At 46.0% G+C, this 25864-nt stretch overlaps 1 protein-coding gene across 2 annotated transcripts in view; it reads right to left on the reverse strand.

Annotated features, from left to right (window-relative positions):
- The window catches only part of LOC115474112 (microfibril-associated glycoprotein 4-like), a 78098-nt gene extending 52553 nt beyond the window's left edge, over nucleotides 1–25545 (reverse strand). Inside the window, exons 1-4 of one of the 2 annotated variants that reach the window (XM_030209439.1) lie at nucleotides 25448–25545; nucleotides 24401–24464; nucleotides 19900–20054; nucleotides 19535–19631 (exon numbers count right to left, since the gene is read on the reverse strand). In XM_030209439.1, coding sequence (XP_030065299.1) covers nucleotides 19535–19631; nucleotides 19900–20054; nucleotides 24401–24464; nucleotides 25448–25492 — 361 coding nt within the window. In that variant the 5' untranslated portion in view covers nucleotides 25493–25545. Of the gene's footprint in view, nucleotides 1–19534; nucleotides 19632–19899; nucleotides 20055–24397; nucleotides 24465–25447 lie in introns of both variants that reach the window. The other variant, XM_030209438.1, reaches the window with a different exon arrangement.
- Nucleotides 25546–25864: the final 319 nt, after the last annotated feature.

Here is a 25864-nt window from a genome sequence, read left to right on the forward strand (position 1 = left end):
TACTTTGCCTATAACAGTACAGTGAAAACTCTTGGACTAGCTCAGTGGATTCTATTGACAAGATTTTAGTGAAAAATCTTGTACACTACAGTAATAATCTAAGGGGGAATAAAGAATCTTGTAATAACTCAGCGGTTTCTACTGACAAAGATTTAGTGGCCATTCTAAAAGCATCTCATGAATGGATAATAGTGCATGTTGCAGTTCAAGTGCATGTCTGCATCCAGAGTAATTAAAAGCACTCCTCATTGTGAAAGAAAAAGCAGAGTTGCAAGTGCATTGCTTGAAAGCTTCTGGTGTGTGACCTCAAGTGAAAATTAAATAGTTCTGCAGGAGAACTATGCAGTGTTAAGCCCTAAGCCTCAGCTCTATGTCTTGCAGAGTAAATAAAAAAGTTTGTTAAAGTAAAAAAGCCTGATTATACTTGCTGGATTCAAGGAAACTTTCTCTGAAAAAGTTTATTAAAGTTAAGAAAATTGCATGGCTTGGAATTTACAGTGTGAATTTAGACTGGTCTGCATGAATAGACTCAGAATTGTGGATGTTGCATTTAAGTCTATAAGCAAAAAATTTGCACAGATTTCATAAGCTATAGCATGGAAAAGAAAATAAGATGATACCTTTTTTATTGGACATAACTTAATACATTTCTTGATTAGCTTTCGAAGGTTGCCCTTCTTCCTCAGATCGGAAATAAGCAAATGTGCTAGCTGACAGTGTATATAAGTGAAAACATTCAAGCATTACTATGACAGTCTGACAAGGTGGGAGGAGGGGGGTGGGTAGGAAGTATGCATGGGGACATCAAAGCATATCATTGATATTCTAACAGGGTGGGTGTGGATAGGTGAGGGGAGGGTGATCAACAGAGACGTACAGCTTTATGGTTTATAATGGGCTAGGAACCCCAGATCCTTGTTAAGTCCTTTCTGTTGGTTGCGATCTGAGGAAGAAGGGCAACCTTCGAAAGCTAATCAAGAAATGTATTAAGTTATGTCCAATAAAAAAGGTATCATCTTATTTTCTTTTCCATGTTTTATTTTGTTTGATTTCTATTGATAATCTTAAGAGTGGACTAACACGGCTACCACACTCCTCTACATAAGCTATAGCAGAAAGTGTAGATCCAACTTCTCTGCAAAGACCATGCGACCTGCATAATCAATTAACTAAAGCAGGTGTTTTGCAAAGTGCAGAAGCTGTGCACTTCTCCTAGCTCAGGTCTGAAAAAAAAAGTGATAATTAGATATATGATCTCTGCTTACAAGCTATCTAGAAGTAAAAGGATGCCAAAAGAGACTGCCAGCTTCCTGCAGTCTTAAACAAAAGTATCTATTGAGCGCATACCCCCCTCCCCACAACACGCTGCTTGCAAGATACAGGGGAAGGAAAGGATTTCTATATAAGGGCTTACTTCCTGGCCAAGGTGCTTGTGCAACAGAGGAAACTGTGACCTGCATGCATCCCACCCCCCTCCCCTTACTGTTCCTATTAAGCAACATTAAAAAAAAACATTCTAAGGTGTCCAAATTAAAAAAAAAAAAACCACAGAAACAATTGATTTATTTTTATTACTGAAGCCATGGCAGATTCTGAAGTAATTTAATCAGACAAAGTAGTAATTGACCAGGCTGGCACACAGAACACAGTAAAAGCCAGCAATGGTAATGACAGGGGTTCAAGGTCCACAAGACTGCATAAACCAACAGAGAAAGCCAGAGAGTAGAAAAATATGTCTTTCGTTTGGAAAAGCTATGATTCAAAGTTGAGCAAGAAATGTTTGAAACTCAAAAGGGGAGCAAGGCTGGAGGCTTAACTATTGACCAGCTGCAAACTACCTACCAGCAATATCAACAGAAATTACAGGAATATTGTAAATTTCTGAGCCTGCAAAAAACATCAGATAGTCTGGCCCAAAGAGAAAGACAACAGACTAGCATGGTGGCAGAAGCAATGAAAGGCACAGAGGCACACGTAGCCCCTGCAGGGAAAAATCAATCTCAACATTCAGACAACTCCAGAAACTGTTCTAGAAATTCTAGAGGTTCCAGGTCCTTAAAAATCACACAGGACAAGCCATTCCAGCAGATCTGCTACAAGTTCTCTTGCTCTTAAATTGCAAATAGATGCAATGGCTGCCAAATCAGTGGTGTAGCCACAGGTGGGCCCACCCATTTAGGGCTCAGGGCCACCCAACAGTAGCAGACATTTAGCAGTAGCTGGTGGGGATCCCAAGCTCTGCCAGCTGAAGACTTCCCCCTGATGGTAACAAAAACGTTACTCTCCACAATACTGGCACCTGTGCATGCTCAGTTTTCAGCGTATGCATGCTGCAGACTGCCAAGGTGGAAAGAAGCGTTTTTCCGCCAGCTGTTTTGGTGGTGGTGGGGGGGGGAGAACACTTGGTGCCCACCCAATTCTTGCCTAGGCCCATCCAAAATCTGTTGTCTGGCTACGCCCCTGTGCCAAATCAAAAATTTTTTTACAGTGAGCAAGAAGCAGCTATAAAAATTGAGAAACTTAAACTAGAAGACAGAAAGCAAGCAGCTGCTGCATGCCACTGCTAAGGTTGATGCGGTCACCTTTGAACACAAGGAGGCAGAGTTAGACATTGCCTTAGAGCTGCTCCAGCAGGAGAAAAAAAGCAGCTGTCCTCGAGGCCCAAGTCATCCCAGGGATTTTTTTTTTAATTGCTGACAGAGCATTCCTAAATTACAATTCAGGAAATGTCAGTGGAAGGAAGTCCCCTTTCTGAGTATATTAGCTGCTGTTGCCATCTTTGAGTTAAGCACCATTTTGTAAAGCTTAGTGTTGTGAGCATTGCTGTAACCAGTTTCTGTGAGTAGAAAGTTGAATGAATTTTAATTTGTCATTTATTGAATCACTAGTAAAAAAAGGCCCATTTCGGACAAAAATGAAACAGGCACTAGCAAGGTTTTCCTCGGCGTGTGTATGTTTGAGAGAGTGTGTGTGTGTGAGTGAGAGAGTGAATGTGTGTATGTGACAGAGAGTGTGGGTGCGAGTGTGTGTGTGAGAATGAGTGTGTGCGAGTGTGTGAATGTCACACAGTGTGAGACATAGAGTGTGTGGTGGAGCTTCCCCCCTCCCTCTGTGTGGTTGTAGGACCCCTCCCCCCCTTCTGGTCCCCCTCTCCCCCTCTTCTCAGGTCTGTGGACCCCCCTTTTCCCCCTTCGGTCAGTACCCCTCCCCCTACTCCCTCTTCCTTTTCCCTCCCCCCTCTCCGAACTGGGGACCCCCTCCCCGCTGCGCCCCCTAAAGTTGTCGGCCGTCATCCCTACACCCCTCCAAGGTGGCACCACTACCACCCTCCCCCCCACACATGTTGCCACCGCTGCCCCTGTCCACCCACCCCCGCTGAGGTCACAGCAGCCAGTGCTGCACCCTCCCCCCCCCCCCCCGCCAAGATGGCACTGCAGCTCCCTCAACCCCAAACAGTTCGCCGGCGCTCCCTCCCATGTCCCACATCTGCTGAGCCGCACCCCGAGCAGCGCCCCCCCTCCTCTCCATCGGATAGAAAAAGAAAATTACAAACGTTAACCTGCCAAAACGAAGGAAGCGGGGCCCCGCAGCCAGCCATGGGGTGTGAGCTGTGCATCTGCTCCTCCTCTTTGCATTGACGTCACAGCCCCTGGAGGTGTACCCCGTAGTGAGGAGGAGTGGATGCACAGCTGACAACCGAAGGCTGGCTGCGGGGCCCCGCTTCTTTCGCGAAACCATTTTTGTTTGGTTTTTTTTGTAATTTTGTTTTTATATCAGACGGAGAGGGAGTGGTAAGCGGCGCTCAGCAGATGTAGGACAAAGGGGGGGTGTGAGCGGCGGTGACCTGTTTGGGGAGGGGTGGAGGATGGAGCAGTGGGCGTTCTAACCTTGGGGGGGTGTAGGTGGTGAGCGGTGGCAACATGTTGGGGGGGGTGGATGATAGTAGTGGTGGGATCTTTGGGGGGGGAGGGTTAGGGGTGAAGGGCGGTGATTGGGGGGCGTGGCGTGGTAGTGGTGGGAAGTTGGTGGGAGTGTAGGGGTGAGGGGCGGTGTGTTTGGGGGGGGGGGTGTCCGGCTGGCTCGGTGGTTCTTTCATTCCCTCCCTCCGACGTTGTGGCTGGCTGCCTGCTTGCCTGCCTGCCTGCTTCCCTCCCTTCCTTCGCTATCACGGGTGTGTTTTTTTTTTGGGTCGAGTGTATGTGCTCCGCCCTCTACGTCATCACGTTGTGACGCGAGGGCGGGGCAGGCACTCATGGTGGGAAAGTGATCTACACCATGACCATCTTTACTTGGAATGCTGGGTAACTTTGCCTCATAGAACGTTGGAGGTGCCTTTTATATTTAGAGATATGAGCTGACCTATTTTGTTACAGAAACAAGAATAAGATGTTGGAGCACTAAATGTTTTTGAAAGAAGAACCCCTGAGGAAGCCAGCAGTTTTGGTGAAATGGCAGTCCCCGTCCCCCCCCCCCCCCCCCCCACACACACACACACACACGTTGGATCATTTCAGATAAGTGCTATGTCTGTTTCTAGCCTACTTGGGTTGGCATCTTCAAAAATCAGCACGCTCAATATAAGCAAAAATAGAGTGCTAAATATTGGTATAGATTAGTAAAGCACATTTAAAAGGTGCAGATTTTTTAATTGAGCCCATTTTTAGTAATTGCAACACACTATTAAAAAATGAGAGACTTTTTTAAAAGACCAATGAAAGATAAGTGAACTGATCATAGAAGGACTTTTGAAAAAGTCTATTGTAATGGTTTCTGAGGTCTTTTTTCCTTTCTATATAGATATAATGGTGTGTTTCAATTTACTTCATCTATAAGAATCAGGTTGTTTGTTGTCTTTTTATGTTAACTTTGTACCTAATAAGGGTAAATATTTAGCCATCACAGTCACTGTTTGTTCTTATATTTAGCACCACTATCTAAATGGGTAAAAGCACTGAATGTATGGACAGTGTAGATACCACACTGGCATTTTCTTCTCCCTCACCCTTTCCACTACCTCTTGTTCTCCAAAGTTTTCCATGTCATTTGACGTCCTCTGCCAGAGATGATCCAACTAAGTGAAACGTTCCAAATTGTTTACATTTTATTTATATGTAGGTTATTTGTGCATCTCATATCCCCAGATTGGCTTCAAAGTAGGGGGCAGGGCAGGGGGTGGGACAGATGGGAAGCGGAAGTCATGGTGGGAGGGAAGCGCAAAAACAAAAGTTAGTCCAGGGTGCTACAACCTCTTGAGCCAGTCCTGGAAACACTGCTAGCTTCTATGTATTATAACATGTACAAGCCGTTAAGCCCGTTAAATCGGGCAAGATTTGTAATTCTCACCTCCATGTCCAGCAAACCTCCTCTCTCCCCTGCCCTCCCCTCCCCCGATCGATGTCCAGCAACCCTGCTCTCTCCCATGCCCTCCCCCCATGTCCAGCAGCCCTCCTCTCTCCCCTGCCCTCCCCTCCCCCGATCGATGTCCAGCAACCCTGCTCTCTCCCCTGCCCTCCCCCCATATCCAGCAACCCTCCTCTTTCCTTTGGCCTCCCCCCCCCACCCTGCTCTCTCCCCTGCTCTCCCCCCATGTCCAACAACCCTCCTCTCTGCCCTGCCCTCCCCCCCATGTCCACCTACCCTCCTCGCCGCTGCTCCCTCCCCCTCCGTGCCAGGCCCCCTGCACTGACATGAGAGCGCCTCTCACCTACCTCCGTGTTAAAGCACTGCAGGCAGCAGCAGATCGCTCTGCTGCTGCCTGCAGCGCTTCCACATGGAGGTGAGAGGCGCTGTCATGTCAGTGCAGGGGGCCCGATACAGAGGGGGGCAGAGGTTGGTGCGCCGGCGATGTTCCTTCGTCTCCAGGCTCCAGCGGCAACGGCAGTGTCCGTTTCCCTCTCTGTTCCGCCCTCTGACGTCATCACGTCTTGACGCGAGGGCGGGACAGAAAGGGAAGTCTCTACTGCGCATTTGTGGGTGAGTCGGTCCCTTGTCATTTACATGTTTGATATGATTTGAGTTTGGAGCACTGAAGTCTTTTTTTCTCTACTTTTTTTCTAGTTTGAGAGATGGGAGCATTCCATTCTTAGACATGCTCTGTTTTCTATTGGCTATCTGCTAATGCTCTAGGCTGTAACAGTTAAGGTTAAGCTTTTGGCAGAAAGTTTTCAGTTTAAAACTATAGGGAAATGAGTTTTACACTATTTAAACAATTTAATAAATAAAGTTTGCTTTTCTAATTAAATTCAGTTTTTATCACTAAACCTACAAATTCTTTTCTATCCCAATCTTTTAAGTCATCAAAGCACAGTTCAAAATAAAGTTCACTTACCCAGGGAGATGTCTTCTCTCAGAACTCCCTGAGGAATTCAGCCGTGATGAGGTTCAGGGGCATGGGCTTGGACCCGGTCTCTGCTTCATAGGTGATTTGGTCTCTCCCGCCTGCAGACCATCTGTTCTCTCAAATATCCCACCCCACCTCAATGTACCTTTTAAACAGCATATCTTCGCTGGCAGTGAGCAGCGACTGATATACACTGCTTGCACTGGCCCCACAGCCTTCCATCTGATGTATTCCCAACTATGCAGAAACAGGAAATTGGGTCAGAGGGAAGTCTGTGGGGCCGGCACAAGCAGTGTATATCAGTCACTGCTCGCTGCCGGCAAAGATCCTCTATTTAAAAGGTATGCGGAAGGCATAGGTGTTGGGAGTTTTCAGCTGATGGAGCTTGGGGATCCCTGCCAACCACATCATAGATGTACTATTAGTGGTTGGGTCTAAGCCACTGATGAGATTGCCTGAATCCTCAGTGCTGTTTCTATAGTCATCTATGCTTTTACTATTTATTTATTTGGATTTTGTTCACACCTTTTTCAGTAGTAGCTCAAGGTGAGTTACATTCAGGTACATTGGGTATTTCCCTGTCCCTGGAGGGCTCACAAAGTTTGTATCTGGGGCAATAGAGGGTTAAGTAACTTGCCCAAGACCACAAGATGCATAAGTGGGATTTAAACCAGGCACCTCTGGAAGTCAAGACAGGTGCTCTAACCACTAGGCCACTCCTCCACTCATTGCTGTTACTAAAATCTACAGAGCTACTAGTGAAAAGAACTTCAAGAAGACAAAACTCGATACCATGGTTCAATGACGAATTAAAAAAACTCAAAACACAAAACCAGGAAAATTGAACGAGCATGGAAAAAATAAAAGATGAACATACACTCAATGCATGGAAACAAATACATAGAAAATACAAATATGCAATAAGACAAACCAAAAGGTCATACTACAAAACTAAAATAGGACCAGGTTACAAAGATCTGAAGAAACCATTCCAACTCATAAATAAGTTACTAGACACCACCCCTATCACCACAACCAATTCAGATATCCCACCCGCAGACAAACTTGCTAACTACTTTAACAAAAAAATAATAAAATTACGCAGCACACTTCCTCAGCACAACACCGACATTGAAAACTTCATCAACAACCTGGACCTAATCCCTGTTGGATACCCAGCTGACTGCATCTGGACAACATTTACCCTCCTCACCATTGAATCAGTTACACAAGCGACTCATAGGTTCACCAACACCCACTGCAAACTGGATATATGTCCCAGTCATCTACTTAAATCCGCCCCCGGCCACTTCATAGCAGACCTCACATCCCACCTTAGCTTCATGCTACAACAAGGTCTCTTCCCCGAGGAATATGGTAACATCCTACTCACCCCAATACCAAAAGACACTAAGAAAAACACAAACGACCTCACCAATTATCGCCCAGTTGCGTCTATCCCACTAGTAGTCAAACTGATGGAAAGCTTGGCAACCAAACAGCTTACGGAATATATGGACAAGTTTTCAATACTACATGATTCACAATCAGGATTCCGCCCCACCATAGTACTGAAACTGTCCTAGTCACTCTCCTGGCGAAATTCAAGCAGTAAATAGCAACAGGTAAAAGCATACTCCTACTCCAATTCGACATGTCGAGCGCATTTGACAGGGTAAACCACAATATACTACTAAGACTCCTTGGCCACTTTGGGATTGATGGAAACGTACTCAATTGGATCAAGGGTTTTCTAACCACTAGAACATACCAAGTAAAATCAAACTCACCACCATGGAAAGCAGCCTGCGGAGTACCCCAAGGATCACCATTATCACCAATACTCTTCAATATAATGATGAACCCACTGGCAAAATCTCTATCCAATTGAGGCCTCAACCCGTTCATCTACGCAGATGACGTTACAATCTACATTCCCTTCAGACATGACTTAACAGAAATAACCAATTAAATCAATGACGGCCTGAACATCATGGACTCTTGGGCAAATTCATTCCAACTGAAACTGAACACTGAAAAAACACACTGCCTCATCCTCTCATCTCAACATAACAAGTACAAACCCACAACCATAAACACCCCAGGACAAACCCTCCCTACCTCAGACAGCCTAAAAATACTCTGAATCACAATCGACCAGAACCTTACCCTTGAGAGCCAAGTAAATAAAGAAAATATTCTACTCAATGTGGAAACTTAAATAATTAAAGCCTTTCTTCCTGAGAGAAATTTTTCAAAACCTAATACAATCAATGATCCTAAGTCATGCAGATGACTGCAACGGAATCTACTCGGGATGCAAAGATCAACTCACAAGAAAACTCCAGACCGCCCAAAACACAGCAGCCAGGCTGATATTTGGTAAAACACGATTCAAAAGTGCCAAACCCCCATAGGCGTAGTTTGACTGTTTCATTTGGGGGGGGCAAAGAATGGGCGGAGCATATTAGCATATCATTTGCATATATACATATGCAAATGAATATGCTAATATGGAGGAAGGAATTGAAATTTACAGGCAAAATATCACACATGCACATTTCAAAAAGCTGACACATTTCAATTAATAAATTATGAATAAAATACTTTTATCTACCTTTGTTGTCTGATCATTTAGTTTTTCTATTCACTTTGGTCCCAGTGTCTTCTGTTTTATGCAGTGTCTTCTTTCCAGTAGGCTTCCCTCTGCTCCCCACCCTCCCAGTCCCATCCATCTCTTGCTCCTTCCCTCTGCTCCCTACCCCTCCCAGTCCCATCCATCTCTTGCTCCTTCCCTCTGCTCCCCACCCTCCCAGTCCCATCCATCTCTTGCTCCTTCCCTCTGCTCCCCACCCCTCCCAGTCCCATCCATCTTCTGTTCCTTCCCTCTGCTCACCATCCCTCCGTCCCATCCATCTTCTGCTCCTTCCCTCTGCTGTGCCTGACCTCTCCCAATCCCATCCATCTCCTGGTCCATCCCTCTGCTCCCCACCCCTCCCAGTCCCATCCATCTCTTGCTCCTTCCCTCTGCTCCCCACCCCTCCCAGTCCCAACCATCTCTTGCTCCTTCCCTCTGCTCCCCACCCCTCCCAGTCCCATCCATCTCTTGCTCCTTCCCTCTGCTCCCCACCCCTCCCAGTCCCAACCATCTCTTGCTCCTTCCCTCTGCTCCCCACCCCTCCCAGTCCCATCCATCTTCTGTTCCTTCCCTCTGCTCACCATCCCTCCATCCCATCCATCTTCTGCTCCTTCCCTCTGCTGTGCCTGACCTCTCCCAATCCCATCCATCTCCTGGTCCATCCCTCTGCCCCCCAACCCTCCCAGTCCCATCCATCTCTTGCTCCTTCCCTCTGCTCCCCACCCCTCCCAGTCCCATCCATCTCTTGCTCCTTCCCTCTGCTCCCCACCCCTCCCAGTCCCAACCATCTTTTGCTCCTTCCCTCTGCTCCCCACCCCTCCCAGTCCCATCCATCTTCTGTTCCTTCCCTCTGCTCACCATCCCTCTGTCCCATCCATCTTCTGCTCCTTCCCTCTGCTGTGGCTGACCTCTCCCAATCCCATCCATCTCCTGGTCCATCCCTCTGCTCCCCACCCCTCCCAGTCCCATCCATCTCTTGCTCCTTCCCTCTGCTCCCCACCCCTCCCAGTCCCATCCATCTCTTGCTCCTTCCCTCTGCTCCCCACCCCTCCCAGTCCCATCCATCTCTTGCTCCTTCCCTCTGCTCCCCACCCCTCCCAGTCCCAACCATCTCTTGCTCCTTCCCTCTGCTCCCCACCCCACCCAGTCCCATCCATCTCTTGCTCCATCCCTCTGCTCCCCACCCCTCCCAGTTCCATCCATCTTCCTTCTACTGCCCCCCCCCCGCGAGGTCCAAGATCGTGACTCCGTTTACCTCCTCTCTTCCTCCCTCCCTCCGGCGCAGGCAACAGTCTTCAGCTTTTTCAGCGTTCCTGGCAGCGGTAGCGATGTACACGCTGCCTTCGGTCTGCCCCGGAAGCCTTCTCTTCAAGTTCCTGTTCCCACCTATGCGGGAACAGGAACTTGAAGAGAAGGCTTTGGGGCAGAGCCAAAGGCAGCGTGTACATCGCTACCGCTGCCAGGAACGCTGAAAAAGACTGCTGCCTGCGCCGGAGGGAGGGAGGAAGAGAGAGGGGTAGACGGACACGCTCCTCTCCGTCCACTTGGCTTCCCTGCCCTCTCTGTCTGCATCCCGCCTTCCTCTGAGGAAGGCGGGACGCAGACAGAGAGGGCAGGGAAGCCAAGCGGATGGAGAGGAGCGCGTGCCTGCATGTGTTTTTTTTTTTAACTAATGGCGCGGCGGAGCCTCGTTGTCGTTTGGGGGGGGCACCCCCTCCCAGTCTACGCCTATGCAAACCCCTCCAAGAAAAGCTGCACTGGCTCCCAATCAAAGAAAGGATCATCTTCAAAATCTGCACCCTGGTCCACAAAATTATCTATGGCGTAGTCCCAGGATCTTACAAAACAGTGCTATTAGATTATTGGGGGGCATTAGTTCAAGAGCATGTGACACCATTATATAAACAATTTCATTGGCTACCTGTCTAATATAGAGCATCTTATAAGGTTTTAGTTTTTGTCCATCAGGTTCTCCATGAAGGCTTGCCACCGTATTTGAAACCAGTGATTCAGTTAAATGCCCCAGGTAACTTTGAGGTCAGGTATTGGTAACTACCAAAGTGAGGACTTTTTTCTGGTATGCACCAGTTTTATGAAGTAGTTTACTAGTAGAGCTGCATATGGAGGCCTCATTGAAACAATTTAAAGGGAAATTAAAAGCTTATTTTTTTCAGACAATTTTTGAGGGAGCTTAATGTGAGAGGGTGGTGTTCAGGATATTCTGTATTTTAGATATTACTAGTAAAAAAGGCCCGTTTCTGACACAAATGAAACGGGCGCTAGCAAGGTTTTCCTCGGAGTGTGTATGTTTGGGAGAGTGTATGTGAGAGTGTCTGTTTGTGAGTCAGAGTGAAAGTGTGATTGTGTGAGAGAGAGCGTGAGTCTGGGTGTGAGTGTGTTTGTGAGAGAGTGTGTGTGTGAGAATGAGAGTGTGTGCAAGTGTGTATGTGAGACACAGTGTGAGTGAGAGTGTGTGTGTGTGGGCGAGAGAGAGAGTGTGTGTGAGACACAGATTCTCTGTTTGAGTGAGTGTATGAGACCAAGCGAGTGTGTGAGTGACTGTGTGGCACATAGAGAGTGAATGTGATACAGGGTGAGACAGAGTGTGTGAGAGTGAGAGTCCGAAAGACATTGTATATGAGAGAGAGAGTGTGAGCCGTGCCCTCCCAATCCATGGCCATCTGTCCCCTGCCCCCTCCATTCATCCTTTTCCAGCAATTCCCCTCTGTCCCTGAGCCCTGCCCTCCCAATCCATGGCCATCCATGTTTGTCTGTCACCTGCCCCCTCCATTCATCCCTATCCTGCATTTCCCCTCTCTGCCTGAGGCCTGCTCTGCAATCCATATCCATCCATGCCCATCTGTCCCCTCCATTCATCCCTATCCAGCAATTCCCCTCTCCCTGAGTCCTGCCCTTCCAATCCATGCCCATCCATGCTCATCTGTCACCTGGCCCCTCCATTTTTCCCTATCCAGCATTTCCCCTCTCTGCCTGAGGCCTGCTCTGCAATCCATATCCATCCATGCCCATCTGTCCCCTCCATTCATCCCTATCCAGCAATTCCCCTCTCCCTGAGTCCTGCCCTTCCAATCCATGCCCATCCATGCTCCTCTGTCACCTGGTCCCTCCATTTTTCCCTATCCAGCATTTCCCCTCTCTGCCTGAGGCCTGCTCTGCAATCCATATCCATCCATGCCCATCTGTCCCCTCCATTCATCCCTATCCAGCAATTCCCCTCTCCCTGAGTCCTGCCCTTGCAATCCATGCCCATCCATGCTCATCTGTCACCTGGCCCCTCCATTTTTCCCTATCCAGCATTTCCCCTCTCTGCCTGAGGCCTGCTCTGCAATCCATATCCATCCATGCCCATCTGTCCCCTCCATTCATCCCTATCCAGCAATTCCCCTCTCCCTGAGTCCTGCCCTTCCAATCCATGCCCATCCATGCTCCTCTGTCACCTGGTCCCTCCATTTTTCCCTATCCAGCAATTTCCCTCTCTCCCTGAGTCCTGCCCTCCCAATCCATGCCCATCCATGCTCCTCTGTCCCCTGCCGCCTCCATTCATCCTTTTCCAGCAAGTCCCCTCTCGCCCTTCCATGTTCCCCCCCCCCTTCGCATCCATGCTACGCTCTCTCCCATGTCCCAGCCTGGCCCGCCCTCTTCTCCCCCCCCCCCTTCGCATCCATGCCCCCCCCCCTTCGCATCCTTGCCTCGCATCCATGCCCCCCCCCCTTCGCATCCATGCATCCTGTTTTTTTTTTTTTTTCTTTTTAACTTTACCTCCGTGGCGGTTCGTGCAGCGAAGCGTCAGGGAAGGAGGCGGCGCTCCCGACGTCTAGCTTTCCCTTCGCTGTGTTCCGCCTTGTTTTGAAGGCGGAACACAGCGAAGGGAAGGCTAGACGTCGGGAGCGCCGCCTCCTTCCCTGACGTTTCGCTTCCGGATTTGTTTGTTTTCTCGCGAGGGCGGGGCAGAGACGGCAGGCTGAACCCTTCAGCCTCAGCCTGGGAGTGACGTCAGATGGCTTCAAGGCTTCAGGCTTCAAGGCTTCAAGTTTCCGGCTTCACAGAACTCAGGCTTCCGGCTTCAAGTTTCCGGCTTCACAGAACGTGGCTTCAGAACGTTGAGGGTGCGTTTTATTATATTAGATTTGGTTGTTTTCAGGGTATGTAAGGTTGAGTGATTGGTTTTGAGATGCATGAGCTTTGCTATCATTTTTATGGTGTTCCTTTTCATTACATTTTCATTTTGAATTTATTGTAAAATACTTTGATTATTAGAAAGGTAGTATATCAATTTTTATAAACTAGTGAACAAAGCACCCAATGATAAAGCCTCTGACCACAACTCTAAAAACGTCTTCCTCATTTGAGTCTATCTTGAAACATCTAGAAAAATTTGGATCCGTTCACCAAGGAAAGAAATTTGTGAAAGTCTAATATATAGTCTCATTAAAACGTCTTTAGCCTGGAGAAAGACAAATGCACATTTCCAAAAGCTAACATATTCCATTTAAAACATTCAAAATAAAATACTTTGTTTCTACCTTTCTTGTCTGTACATTTTATTTTTCCATCTTGCTGGTTCCAATTTCTCTTTTCTGCTTTCCTCTCTGTCTGCTAATTCTTCTTCAAGCGGCTGCAGTCCATTTGTCTTTTCTCCTCTCTCCTATCTGTTCCCTCATTATTCCTGCCTCTGACATATTGATCATTCCTTTTTAGCTCTTTTCTGCCTCTCTCTCACCCTTCTTCATCTCCTTTTTACTTTTCAACTACCTATCAAATTTCCGTCTTCTTCTTTCACCCACTAGCTCTCCCATTCCCCATCTTACTCCTCCCCATCCCTACTTTCTCTTTTATCTTTAATCTACTCCCTATTACCATATTTCTACCCTCTGTAATCACTATCTTTCATTCATTTCCTTGCCACCCCTCCTCCCCCCTTGGCCTCTCCCACAGGGTTCCACCATTCCCATCGTCTTCCTCCCTCCACCCTTCTAGCCTGCATCTGATTGCTTCCCCACCCCACCCTGGTAGCCTTATATTTTCCTGCCCCTTCTCTCTTCATTCCTGTCCTCTCCTCCTGGCCCATTTCCCTCCCTCACCACCTACTGTGTACCTCTCCCTCCCTCTCATCCACCCCCATGTCTATCTTCCCTTCTCATTCCCACTGTCCACCATCTCTCTCTCCCTCTCCTTTGTGTTCTGGGTCCAACATCTCTCTCCCCGTCCCATACAGCATCTCTACCTTCCTCCCCTCTACCATCATGTCCAACATTTCTCTCTCCCTTTCCCTTGTGTTCTGGTTCAACATCTCTCTCCCCTTCCGATGCAGCATCTCTCCCTTCCTCCTCTCTACCATCATGTCTCTCCCTTCCCTCCACCCCTATGCCCACCATTTCTCCCTCCTCTCCACCCCTATGCTCACCATTTTTCCCCCTCTCACCACCTATCCCCTCTCTATGCAGCATGTCTCCCTCCCCTCCACCTCATACGCAGCCAAGACTTCTCCCTTCCTCACCCCTCCACCCCTTTGCTGCATCTCTCCTTTCTTCCCCGTGCAGCATCTCCCCCACCCACCTGCCGGCTGCCACTCAAATTCAACAATCTCCTTGCAGCTACTAAAGCGCTAACCCGGAAGAGGAGAGACTTCCAGGTTAGCGCTTAGTAGCTGCAAGGAGATTGTTGAACTTGAGCGGCAGGCAGCGTGTGGGAATCGCTGCGACTGTGAGCCGAGCCTGCGACCGGAATTGCTGTCAGGAACACTGCTGTCTGCTGCTGGGCGGGCCTGACCCCAAATTGGGTGGGCCCAGGCCTACCCGGGCCCGCCCATGGCTACGCCCCTGCTGCCTAGTCTGCCTTGTTAGTTCTAGTCCCTTCTACCTGAGCTTCAGCCATTGTTCTGTTGTTTGTCAGCTTTGTATCCTACCTAGTCTGCCTTGCTTGTTCTAGTCCCCTCTAGCTTCTGCCATAGTCCTGTTGCTTGTCTGTGTGACTCAGCTTTGTATCCTGCTTGCCTCTGCCTTGCAAGCCTTCAGCTTTGGTTCTGACCCTGTTTGTCTGTCTTTGCCCTGTCTGTCTCTAGCTTCAGTTACCCTCCTGCTTGTCTCTGCGTTGCAAGTCTTCAGCTTTGGTTCTGTTCCTGATTGTCTGTCTTTACCCTGGTAGTCTTTAGCTTCAGTTCCATTTCTGCTTGTGTATCTTGAATCCTGCCAAGCTTGCTTGTAAATCCTGTTTCTGCCAAGCTTGTTTGGAAATCCTGAATCCTGCCTGAGTATCCTGAATCCTGTTCCAGTCAAGCCAAGTCCATTCCAGCATTTGGTTCCAGTCCAGTCAAGCCAAGCTTGTTCCAGTATCCAGTTCCAGTCCAGCCAAGCAAATTCCGTTCCAGCATTTGGTTCCAGTCCAGCCAAGCCAAGTCCGTTCCTGCATTTGGTTCCAGTCCAGTCAAGCCAAGCTTGTTCCAGTATCCAGTTCCAGTCCAGCCAAGCCAAGTCTGTTCCTGCATTTGGTTCCAGTCCAGTCAAGCCAAGCTTGTTCCAGTCCAGCCAAGCCAAGTCCATTCCAGCATTTGGTTCCAGTCCAGTCAAGCCAAGCTTGTTCCAGTTTCTGACTCTATCCAAGCCAAGATCATTCTGAATCCTGCCTAGTCTTGCTTGGGGGGTTTTGCCTCCTGCTGCCGCTCAACAACAGTAGGCCAAGAGCTCACGTTGTTCCAGAGTTCACACCTAGTTGTTCGAAGCCAGGGAACGTGACACTACATGTCATCTTTCCATTCTTGTAAATAGTTAAGTAAATACATTTATTATTCTTTTTATAGATATGTGTTTTCATGGTTCATCAATACATACATAAGATACTAATTCCAGAGTGTTAACAAAAATATTCTTTGCACGTCTCTACCTAATTATTGTACTACTTCTAAAGCATCCTTCTTATACATATTCCCAGATCATGATTGGGCCTCTAACCCCCCCCCCCCCCCCCCCTCCAGCCCAGTTTTTGATCTCACTGTCCATAGAAGAGTTAACTTCCATACAACCCCCATACTCCTTTCCCAAATCCTCCCAAAGGGTTGTATATAGGGCTTCTGACTTTAGGTTCTAACTGATGAACACCCCAGATGCAGATTTTAGGTGGGTGTTTATTGGACAAACGACTTCCCATAGTACTCTTTTACCCTTTAATTGGCTAGTCTGGCATCCTGCTCTCAGCTTTTGTTCCTTTTCTACACTGACAACTCATAAATGGCACAAACACTCATGTTTGATTTCACTGAAAAAGTATCAAACAATAGGATAAGTGGCACAAACATTTACTACTACTACTGCTATTTAACATTTCTAGAGCACTACAAAGTGTACGCAGCGCTGTACAAACACAGAAGAAAGACAGTCCCTGCTCAAAGAGCTTACAATCTAATAGACAAAAAGTAAAGCATTTAAATTTAAAGTCTAATCTAATACAATCTAATAGACAAAAAGTAAAGCATTTAAAGTATTTAAGCAGTCAAGCACAAGAGAACAGTCACAGAAGGACCGAAGATGTTGAAGGGTGGTCAGTGTGATCAGGTGTAACTCTGGTTGGTGTAACATACCAATAAACACTGCCCCAACCCCGATATTTAGCTGGCAACAGTCAGCAATTTTAAGAGCTGACTGTTGCCGGATAAATTAGCCCCAAATATTTAATACTGAGACATGTTCAGGCACTGGGATTGAATATCTAAGGCCACTTGGGTTTGTGCTGGCTGCCAGCTGTTAAGCGAGTCCCAGCCAATATTCAGTTGGGACCTGCACAAGACATTTATGCTGTTCCCTGCTGAAAAGCAGCTGGGACCTGCATAAGAGGAACATCATATTCCATCCTCTGATTCTAATCTGGGTCCTCTCCCAAAGAATATCACCTCCTCTAGATGCACCCTCCACCCCATGTAAGCCTCCCCCTTGGGCCTACTTTCAATTTCCCTGATAATCTAGTGGAGTGACAACCAGGTTGGCCTGTGGGGAGGTGCTTGGCAGGTGGGGGGTGTAAGTCTGGGAGAAGGTAATATTCATTGGGGGAGGGTCTGGGAGAAGGCAATATTCGTGGAAGGGGAGTCAGTTCTTGACTGGGGGTGGTGGGGGGGGAACAAGTGGAGATCACAGCTATCTGCTGGCTGCAACCCTGAAGCTATGTGTGTGCCAACACCTACATAGCTAAGCAACCAAAGGTGGTCCTATTGGGTTGCTTAGCTATGCAAGCACAGGCACTGAATTTCACCACTACCTGTATACCTTCAAGTCCTTCTCCAACTCAACCCCCAATATGCTTTTCCACTGCCCTGTTTCATTTTCTGTGGTTAGAGCTGATATTCAGGAGCACTGCCCAGTTAAATGTCACTGAATAGTGGGGCTAGCCTGCTGAGCATAACTTTAGCAGACAGGAGTCTCTGCCCACTTGAACCCCTTTGAATATTGGCCCATGATTTTTTTATACCTTCAAAAAGCTCTAATTAGCTGGAAAATAAACTTTAGATATTCAGCCCATGGTGTTCAGCGATTTTTAAGACACTTATAGCCATGGGCTGAAGTAACCCCTAATATTCAATGCTGGGCCATGTCTGGGCTCCAGCATTGAATATCTGGGTATGTGTGGTCACATGTAAGTTAACCAGACACTAGCTGATATTCAGACCAGTGCCGGGTTACCTCAGCAGATAAAGATAGGACTGAATATCCCCGCTAACTGCTTAAGTGTCGGCTCTGTCCAGGCTGTTCCCCAGACTACACCACCACTAACCTGACAGTTCCTGGGCAGTCAGAGTTAATATTCAGCAGCACTACCTAAGAATGGAAGCTCTAGTCATATTCTTTGGCATCCTTTCATGTGTTATGGATTTTGAGGCCCCTTCAAAAAAATAATGAGATCTTTGAGAGCCAATCTCTGGAAGAGTTGTGGCCTTCAGGCTCCCCAACATCCTATACTTTGATGTTAGGGTCAATGGCACCATTTACTTCCTGCTGATGGAGATTCCTGGGTGCCTAAAAGAACATGGCATCTTGGGGATAGGTAAGAAGGAGACACAGTTGGCAAAACCCATTCAACTGTTAGGAGGGGATTGGGGTAAACAATCTCAACATTTTGAGAGGATGATGGTAATGGAAGTAAAGGAACCTGAAAGTTAAAACAATTTGGGCCTGTTATTCAGTTACATTATCAAGGATATTTGATGCCCAAGGGTCCAGGGTGGGGGGAGGTATTCATGACCTAGAGTTTTAAACACATTCTGAGGAGTGGTCTGGAGGATGTCCTCTTCATTAATGGGCCATTTTTAAAACTTTGAGCTGGTTATTATAGGGGCTCTTTTATGTTTCAACAATTTTTTATTGATGAGGTCACATGGTATCAGTCAATATAAATCGTATAACAGCAAAGTCTAGTACATATTACTAAACCTGAAATGTCCATCATCAATGTTTTCCAAACTTTTCTCCCCTATCCCTTCCTTCTTGTCTACTCCTATATCTATAATGTGTACATGTATAATTACTGTGCAGTTGCATAATTATTAACAATAAACTTTTATATGAAACTCCAATATTTATAACTCGTGTTTTACTCAGTGTATTATCCCAACAATATTTACTGGTGGGTCCTCTTAATGTGCTCCTTCAAAGGATTGTTCTCCTATCTAATAATATACATGTCCCTCTATTATGCATTGAACATTACCCTTCCCACTCCTATACCCCCCTATAGGGGCTCTTTTATAGAAGTGCATAAAGGCCTACACGCATCCAGCGTGCACCAAATCAGGAATACCGCCTGGCTACCACATGCCCTGGGTGGTAATTCCAAATTTGGCATGCACCAAAAACATGTGGTAGAAAATATTTTCTATTTTCTACCGTGGGGTGCCTACCTGGTGGTAAACGGCAGTTGGCATGTGCTACATGCTTACCGCCCAGGTAGAGCGTGAGCCCTTACTGCTAAGTCAGTGGGTGCCAGTAAGGTCTCAGGACGAAAACAGACGCACCCTGATTTTCATTTTTCATTAAAAAAAAATCCCTTTTTTCCAGACATGGTACAATAAGGATCTAGCATGCACCAAAGACAAGCACCCACACTGCCACAGGCCAGTTTTGGGCGCACCTTTGTAAAAAGGACCCATAATTTGGTAAACTGTTTTTATCCTTAATGCAGCCATGGTAATGATATTAGAGTGTAGGAGTAGCCTAGTTGCTAGAGAAGTAAACTGGAAACTAGGGAAACCAGGGTTCAAATCGCATCCATGCTCCTTGCGACCTTGGGCAATTCGTTTTGCCCTCCATTGCCTTTGGTACAAACTTAGAGTGTGAACCCTCTGCAGACAAGGGAATACCTACTGTATCTTATATTCACCTTGAGCTATTACTGAAAAGGGTGAGTTAAATCCATGTTTGTATATTAGACATTAGAAGTTGATATTAAAACTGACAGATAACAAATATTTACATGCCAGTTTTAACACTGGTTAATTTATAGAGCCCTGAGAATGTTGCCTCTATGAAGTCACTGATATTTTAACTGGAACCTACCTAGCCAGCATTCACCATCAGCGTTTCCAAATCCAACCTTGTAATTATACCAGTCTCTGTAGAAATCCACAGATCCATCACATCTCTTCTGAAAAACCTAAATGTAAAATATATTAGGTCCAATGAGATTCCACCGCAATATCTGAAGTTAGGGATGCATGGAATAAGATTGTTTTAATGTTTGAAGTTTGTGAGGTGAATGTGAGGCTTTATATGCAGTTATTTGAGGTAAGGTTACTGATGGAATGAATGAGTGAGCATACTTTTTAGTGTCTGAGGTCAGAAGTTACAAAAATATTAAGTTTTGTCATGTTTAACTCCTAATGGATTGCCTCCTCCTAACTCTGTATTACATGTACACTCACCATCCACTTCCCTCCATCGGTGCTCATGTCACAGTAGACTGGGACGGGGGCCAAGGGCCCTGTAGGGTATATCAGGTAGACACCATTTGTTTCATAGCCTTGAGCATAGATATCAGCGCAGTCCTGTGGGGTGCATGGATCTAAACATACTAATTTTAGAAGCCAAAAAAGAAATGTAGGAAAATCATGAGGACCATATACAAGAATTCCAACCAATACCAGATGGTTATTTTCAGGAGCATTGCTGACTAAACAGTGTCTCATATTTTTTTTTATTACATTTGTACCCTGTGCTTTCCCACTCATAGCAGGCTCAATGTGGCTTACATATTATATACAGGTACTTATTTGTACCTGGGCAATGGAGGGTTAAGTGACTTGCCCAGAGTCACAAGGAGCTGCCTGTGCCTGCAGTGGGAATCAAACCCAGTTCCCCAGGACCAAATTCCACCACTCTAACCACTAGGCCACTTCTCCACTCCACCTGCTCCTCCACTCTACCCGCTCACCTCTCCATGCCACAGCAAAGTGCTTCTCTTTCTTCAGGACCTCTACTTCAGTAGTTCATTGATCTGCTGTTGAATCATGTGAAACTCTATCTGTGCAGCACCTCATGTTTCAAACAGCAACTATGTCAACAACAGAGAACCACTAACTTTGCTTGTGTCTTCCCCCCCCCCCCCCCCTTCCCCACCCCAGCTTGGCACAATAGAAAGTTGTCTGGCTTGCCACCCTGCACAATTGTCCTGATTATCTTATTTTAAACAAAACATCTGTAAATCATATTTTTATTCCATTATTAAAAAGCTTCCCATTTTCTCCGAGAATCACAGATGGATTGTCCTATCTGTCTTCAGCTATCTACTTTAAAACAAGAGCTCTGTAAAGTAATGCAAGAATTAGAAGCAATTAAAGCAACTTATAGGACTGTGCAGAATCATAACTTCTCACCACTGCCTCAAAGAATAAAACCACATAAGAACAGATGGTTCACAGTAGGCTCGGGCAGACTTCATCATGTGACACAGAAGCATCCGCCCGCACAAGTGTTGCCACTACAAAATTCTTTTGCTCCACTACAGCACTCTGATATTCCTGAAAATAAAACTGAAGCAGAAAAAGAAGAAAAAGCAAGGAAGGGGGAACTAAAATATGAGAAGGTACCCAAAGAAAAAACACCCTCACAAATCACTAAAACCAAAACACATACTAGGAAATGTACATGGAAAGCGATGACCACAAATGCTCGCAGTCTAAGCAATAAAATTCCTGACCTTCAAGCCCTGATTTTGGAGTCTGACTTGGACATAGTTGCAGTCACAGAGACATGGCTCAATGGTTCCCATGAATGGGATGTAAACATACCAGGCTATAATCTTTTTAGGAAGGATAGAGAGGGACGTACAGGTGGAGGAGTAGCTCTGTATGTGAGAAATGATATCCCAGCGACTGAAATGACAGGGAACTGGGGAAAGGAAGAAGCGATATGGATCACCTTAAAAAGAGAGGATAGAACCTTGGTCCACGTGGGTGTTGTCTATAGACCCCCAACACAATTGGAAGAACTAGATAAAGATCTGATCGCTGATATTCAAAAGTTGGGGAAGAAAAGAGAGGTACTGTTGTTGGGAGATTTTAATCTGCCGGATGTAGATTGGAGGGTTCCGTCTGCAAAATCGGAAAGAAGTAGAGAGATTGTGGATGCTTTCCAAAGTGCTCTGCTCAGACAAATGGTGAACGAACCCACGAGGGAGGCAGCCACGTTGGATCTGGTGCTCACGAATGGGGATAGTGTGTCAAATGTCCGAGTAGCTGCGCACCTTGGAAACAGTGACCATCAAACGGTTTGTTTTGATGTAACGGCTCATGTGGACGGCGGCCACTCTAAACTCAAAGTCCTCGATTTCAAGCGAGCTGACTTTAACAAAATGGGAGAATACCTGAGGAAGGAGCTGATGGGCTGGGAGGACATACGAGAAGTGGAAGGACAGTGGTCCAGGCTAAAAGAAGTAATAAACAGGGCCACAGACCTTTATGTAAGGAGAGTAAATAAAAGCAGGAGAAAAAGGAAACCGATATGGTTCTCAAAGCAAGTGGCTGAGAAAATAAAGATTAAAGAGTTAGCGTTCCAGAAATATAGAAAATCTCAAGAGGAGGAACACGGGGAGGAATACCGGATGAAACTGAAAGAAGCCAAGAGAGAGGTACGTCTGGCGAAGGTGCAAGCGGAAGAACAAATGGCTAGAAATGTAAGGAGGGGAGACAAAAACTTCTTCAGGTATATTAGTGAAAGGAGAAAGACTATAAAGGGAATTGTGAGACTAAAAGATACAACAAAACGCTATGTAGAAAATGATGAAGAAAAAGCCAATTTGCTAAATAGATACTTTTGTTCTGTTTTCACTGAAGAAAACCCTGGGGAAGGACCGAGAGAGACTGGCAAAAGTACACCTGAAAATGAGGTGGATAGAGCGCCGTTCACGGAAGAGAGTGTGTATCAACAACTTGGAAAGCTAAAGGTGGACAAAGCCATGGGGCCGGACAGGATCCACCCCAGAATACTGAGGGAGCTCAGAGAGGTTCTGGCGGGTCCTCTTAAAGACTTGTTTAATAAATCCTTGGAGACGGGAGAGGTTCCGAGGGATTGGAGAACGGCGGAGGTGGTCCCTCTTCACAAAAGTGGGGATAGGGAAGAAGCTGGAAACTACAGGCCGGTAAGCCTCACTTCGGTTATTGGAAAAGTAATGGAAGCCATGCTGAAGGAAAGGATAGTGAATTTCCTGGAAGCCAATAAGTTGCAAGATCCGAGACAACATGGTTTCACCAAAGGGAAATCGTGCCAAACGAATCTCATTGAATTCTTTGACTGGGTGACGGGAGAATTAAATCAAGGACGTGCTATGGACGTCATCTACTTAGATTTCAGCAAGGCTTTCGACACGGTTCCCCACAGGAGGCTCTTAAATAAACTAGACGGCCTGAAGATAGGACCCGAAGTGGTGAACTGGATTAGGAACTGGTTGACGGACAGACGCCAGAGGGTGGTGGTGAATGGAGTTCGCTCGGAGGAAGGAAAGGTGAGTAGTGGAGTGCCTCATGGATCGGTGCTGGGGCCCATTCTGTTCAATATATTTGTGAGTGACATTGCCGAAGGGTTACAAGGTAAAGTTTGCCTTTTTGCGGATGACACCAAGATTTCCAACAGAGTGGACACCCCGGAGGGTGTGGAAAACATGAAAAAAGATCTGAAGAAGCTAGAAGAATGGTCTAAAGTTTGGCAATTAAAATTCAATGTGAAGAAATGCAAAGTGATGCACTTAGGGAGTAGAAATCCAAGGGAGACGTATGTGTTAGGCGGGGAGAGTCTGATAGGCACGGACGGGGAGAGGGATCTTGGGGTGATAGTATCTGAGGACCTGAAGGCGACGAAACAGTGCAACAAGGCGGTGGCAGTAGCTAGAAGATTGCTAGGCTGTATAGAGAGAGGAGTGACCAGCAGAAGAAAGGAGGTTTTAATGCCCCTGTATAAGACGTTGGTGAGGCCCCACCTGGAGTATTGTGTTCAGTTTTGGAGGCCGTATCTTGCGAAGGATGTTAAAAAAATGGAAGCGGTGCAAAGAAAAGCTACGAGGATGGTATGGGATTTACGTTCCAAGACGTATGAAGAGAGGCTTGCTGACCTGAACATGTACACCCTGGAGGAAAGGAGGAACAGGGGTGATATGATACAGACGTTCAAATATTTGAAAGGTATTAATCCGCAAACAAATCTTTTCCGGAGATGGGAAGGTGGTAGAACGAGAGGACATGAAATGAGATTGAAGGGGGGCAGACTCAGGAAAGATGTCAGGAAGTATTTTTTCACGGAGAGGGTGGTGGATGCTTGGAATGCCCTCCCGCGGGAGGTGGTGGAGATGAAAACGGTAACGGAGTTCAAACATGCGTGGGATATGCATAGAGGAATCCTGTGCAGAAGGAATGGATCCTCAGAAGCTTAGCTGAAATTGGGTGGCGGAGCAGTTGTGGGGAAGAGGGGGTGGTGGTTGGGAGGCGAGGATAGGGGAGGGCAGACTTATACGGTCTGTAACAGAGCCGGTGATGGGAGGCAGGACTGGTGGTTGGGAGGCAGGAAATACTGCTGGGCAGACTTATATGGTCTGTGCCCTGAAAAGGACAGGTACAAATTCAAGGTAAGGTATACACATATGAGTTTGTCATGGGCAGACTGGATGGACCATGCAGGTCTTTTTCTGCCGTCATCTACTATGTTACTATGATTTATTATAATAAAGATGCCGTGGAGTTCTGTGGGGAGAAAGGAGATTTGAAGGAAGAAAGGATACAAGCCTGAGAAGACTTTGAGTGCTGGTACAGTCCTTTCTTTCCTGCTGACAGTATGAAATGTGGAACTTTTCATACTGAAATTTGGGGTCAAGTTTTGCAAACTACATTTGTCAAACAAAAAAATTAAAATTAAAAGAAAAGAGATTTTGCTTGCCTGTTGTATCTGCAAGGTTGTTGCCCAGAAACAGGAGGAAGAGAGATACAGAGAGTTTTAGTAGTTCCTGAAAAATATAGAAGAAAAGAGAGCATAATTAAATCTCTATCTATCTATAAGACTAATATATAATTGTGTGTATGTGAATAGTAAAGCACTTTTGCATTTGTTTCGTATATCTCCCTGTCTGTGAGCAAGGTGAAAACATAACTGCCGGAGCTGATGTCAGCTTAAAGAGCAGCACTGCTGAGCAGAAGCTCTGGACAGAGTTTTGTAGGAATTGGCAATATTTCTGGAAACATATTTTTTTTATATCAATGGCCTGCTTGCTTTTTCTTTATTTTTTTCACTTTGGGGTCCTTTTACTAAGGTGCGCTGACAATTAGCGTGTGCTAAATGATGAGATGCCCATAGGAATATAATGGATGTCTTATCATTTAGCGCACCTTAGTAAAAAGACCCCTTAATTAATATGATTTATAAAATACAGAAGAAGGAAATAGATAAAGGTCAAGTGGTAACAATGTTGAAAAATATGTAGATATAACAGTATACTAGATATCACTGTAAATGGAACAGATAAATATAAAGCTGACAAACATGTTATTAGTTATATATGTCTCACAAGCCTATTGATCCAACAGAGACCAGACTTTCTCAGCTTCTTGCTCTTGGCATATCCCCACTGCTTCTTTAGGCTTAAAGTTTAATTGCAATCTGCTGGAGTCATTCAAATCTACTTTCTATTTTAAATCATTTTAATCCCTTCTCTCCATGTAACCCACTCATCACAATGTTGGTCTTTAGCTGAGATGCTAAGACCCAGCTCCTTCTGGAATATGACAGAAATGCACTCTAGCTGGGTGTCCCTTACTCCCTGTGCTATGAAAGTTGCCACTTCAATGTCCGTCCTCATACTGGCTTAAGGAGAAGCTGGGTCTGGGGAAACAAGCTAGAATCTTTGCATTGAATTTTCCTGTCCCATTGAGCAATAAGATTCCATATAAATAATGCTAAAAATAAATATTATTTTATTATATGTAAATTTACCTTCATCTTGCCAATCCAAGAAGTAGCTGTTTCAAATTTCAGCATAAGAAAATTTTGTCTTCTTACTGAAAGATTCAGGTGCCACGTCAAATAATACTGTGAAGTTTTTTTGACTTGTGAGTGTTAGCTTCACTCATCAATGGTTTAATTTTATTCTAGCCAAACAAATTCTGGCCAAAAAAAAATTCTGGCTTTCCATAAAGTTAATAAGCTTATTATCTATTAATGTTTATAATATCAATACTAGACTTGGATAGTCCTCTCAAATCTGTAGCTTTAGGCTAACTCATCAGTAAGTACTCTAGTTACTGCCTGGTCACTGCCCCACTGTCGTCCCATTGGTAGAACTCCAGACATGTTTACTGAGCTGTGGCCCACTGAGGGTGGGAGCTAAGAAAGAGTCAGGCACAGAGACAT

This window comes from Microcaecilia unicolor, chromosome 7, assembly GCF_901765095.1.
Source record: "Microcaecilia unicolor chromosome 7, aMicUni1.1, whole genome shotgun sequence".
NCBI classification, from domain to species: domain Eukaryota; kingdom Metazoa; phylum Chordata; class Amphibia; order Gymnophiona; family Siphonopidae; genus Microcaecilia; species Microcaecilia unicolor.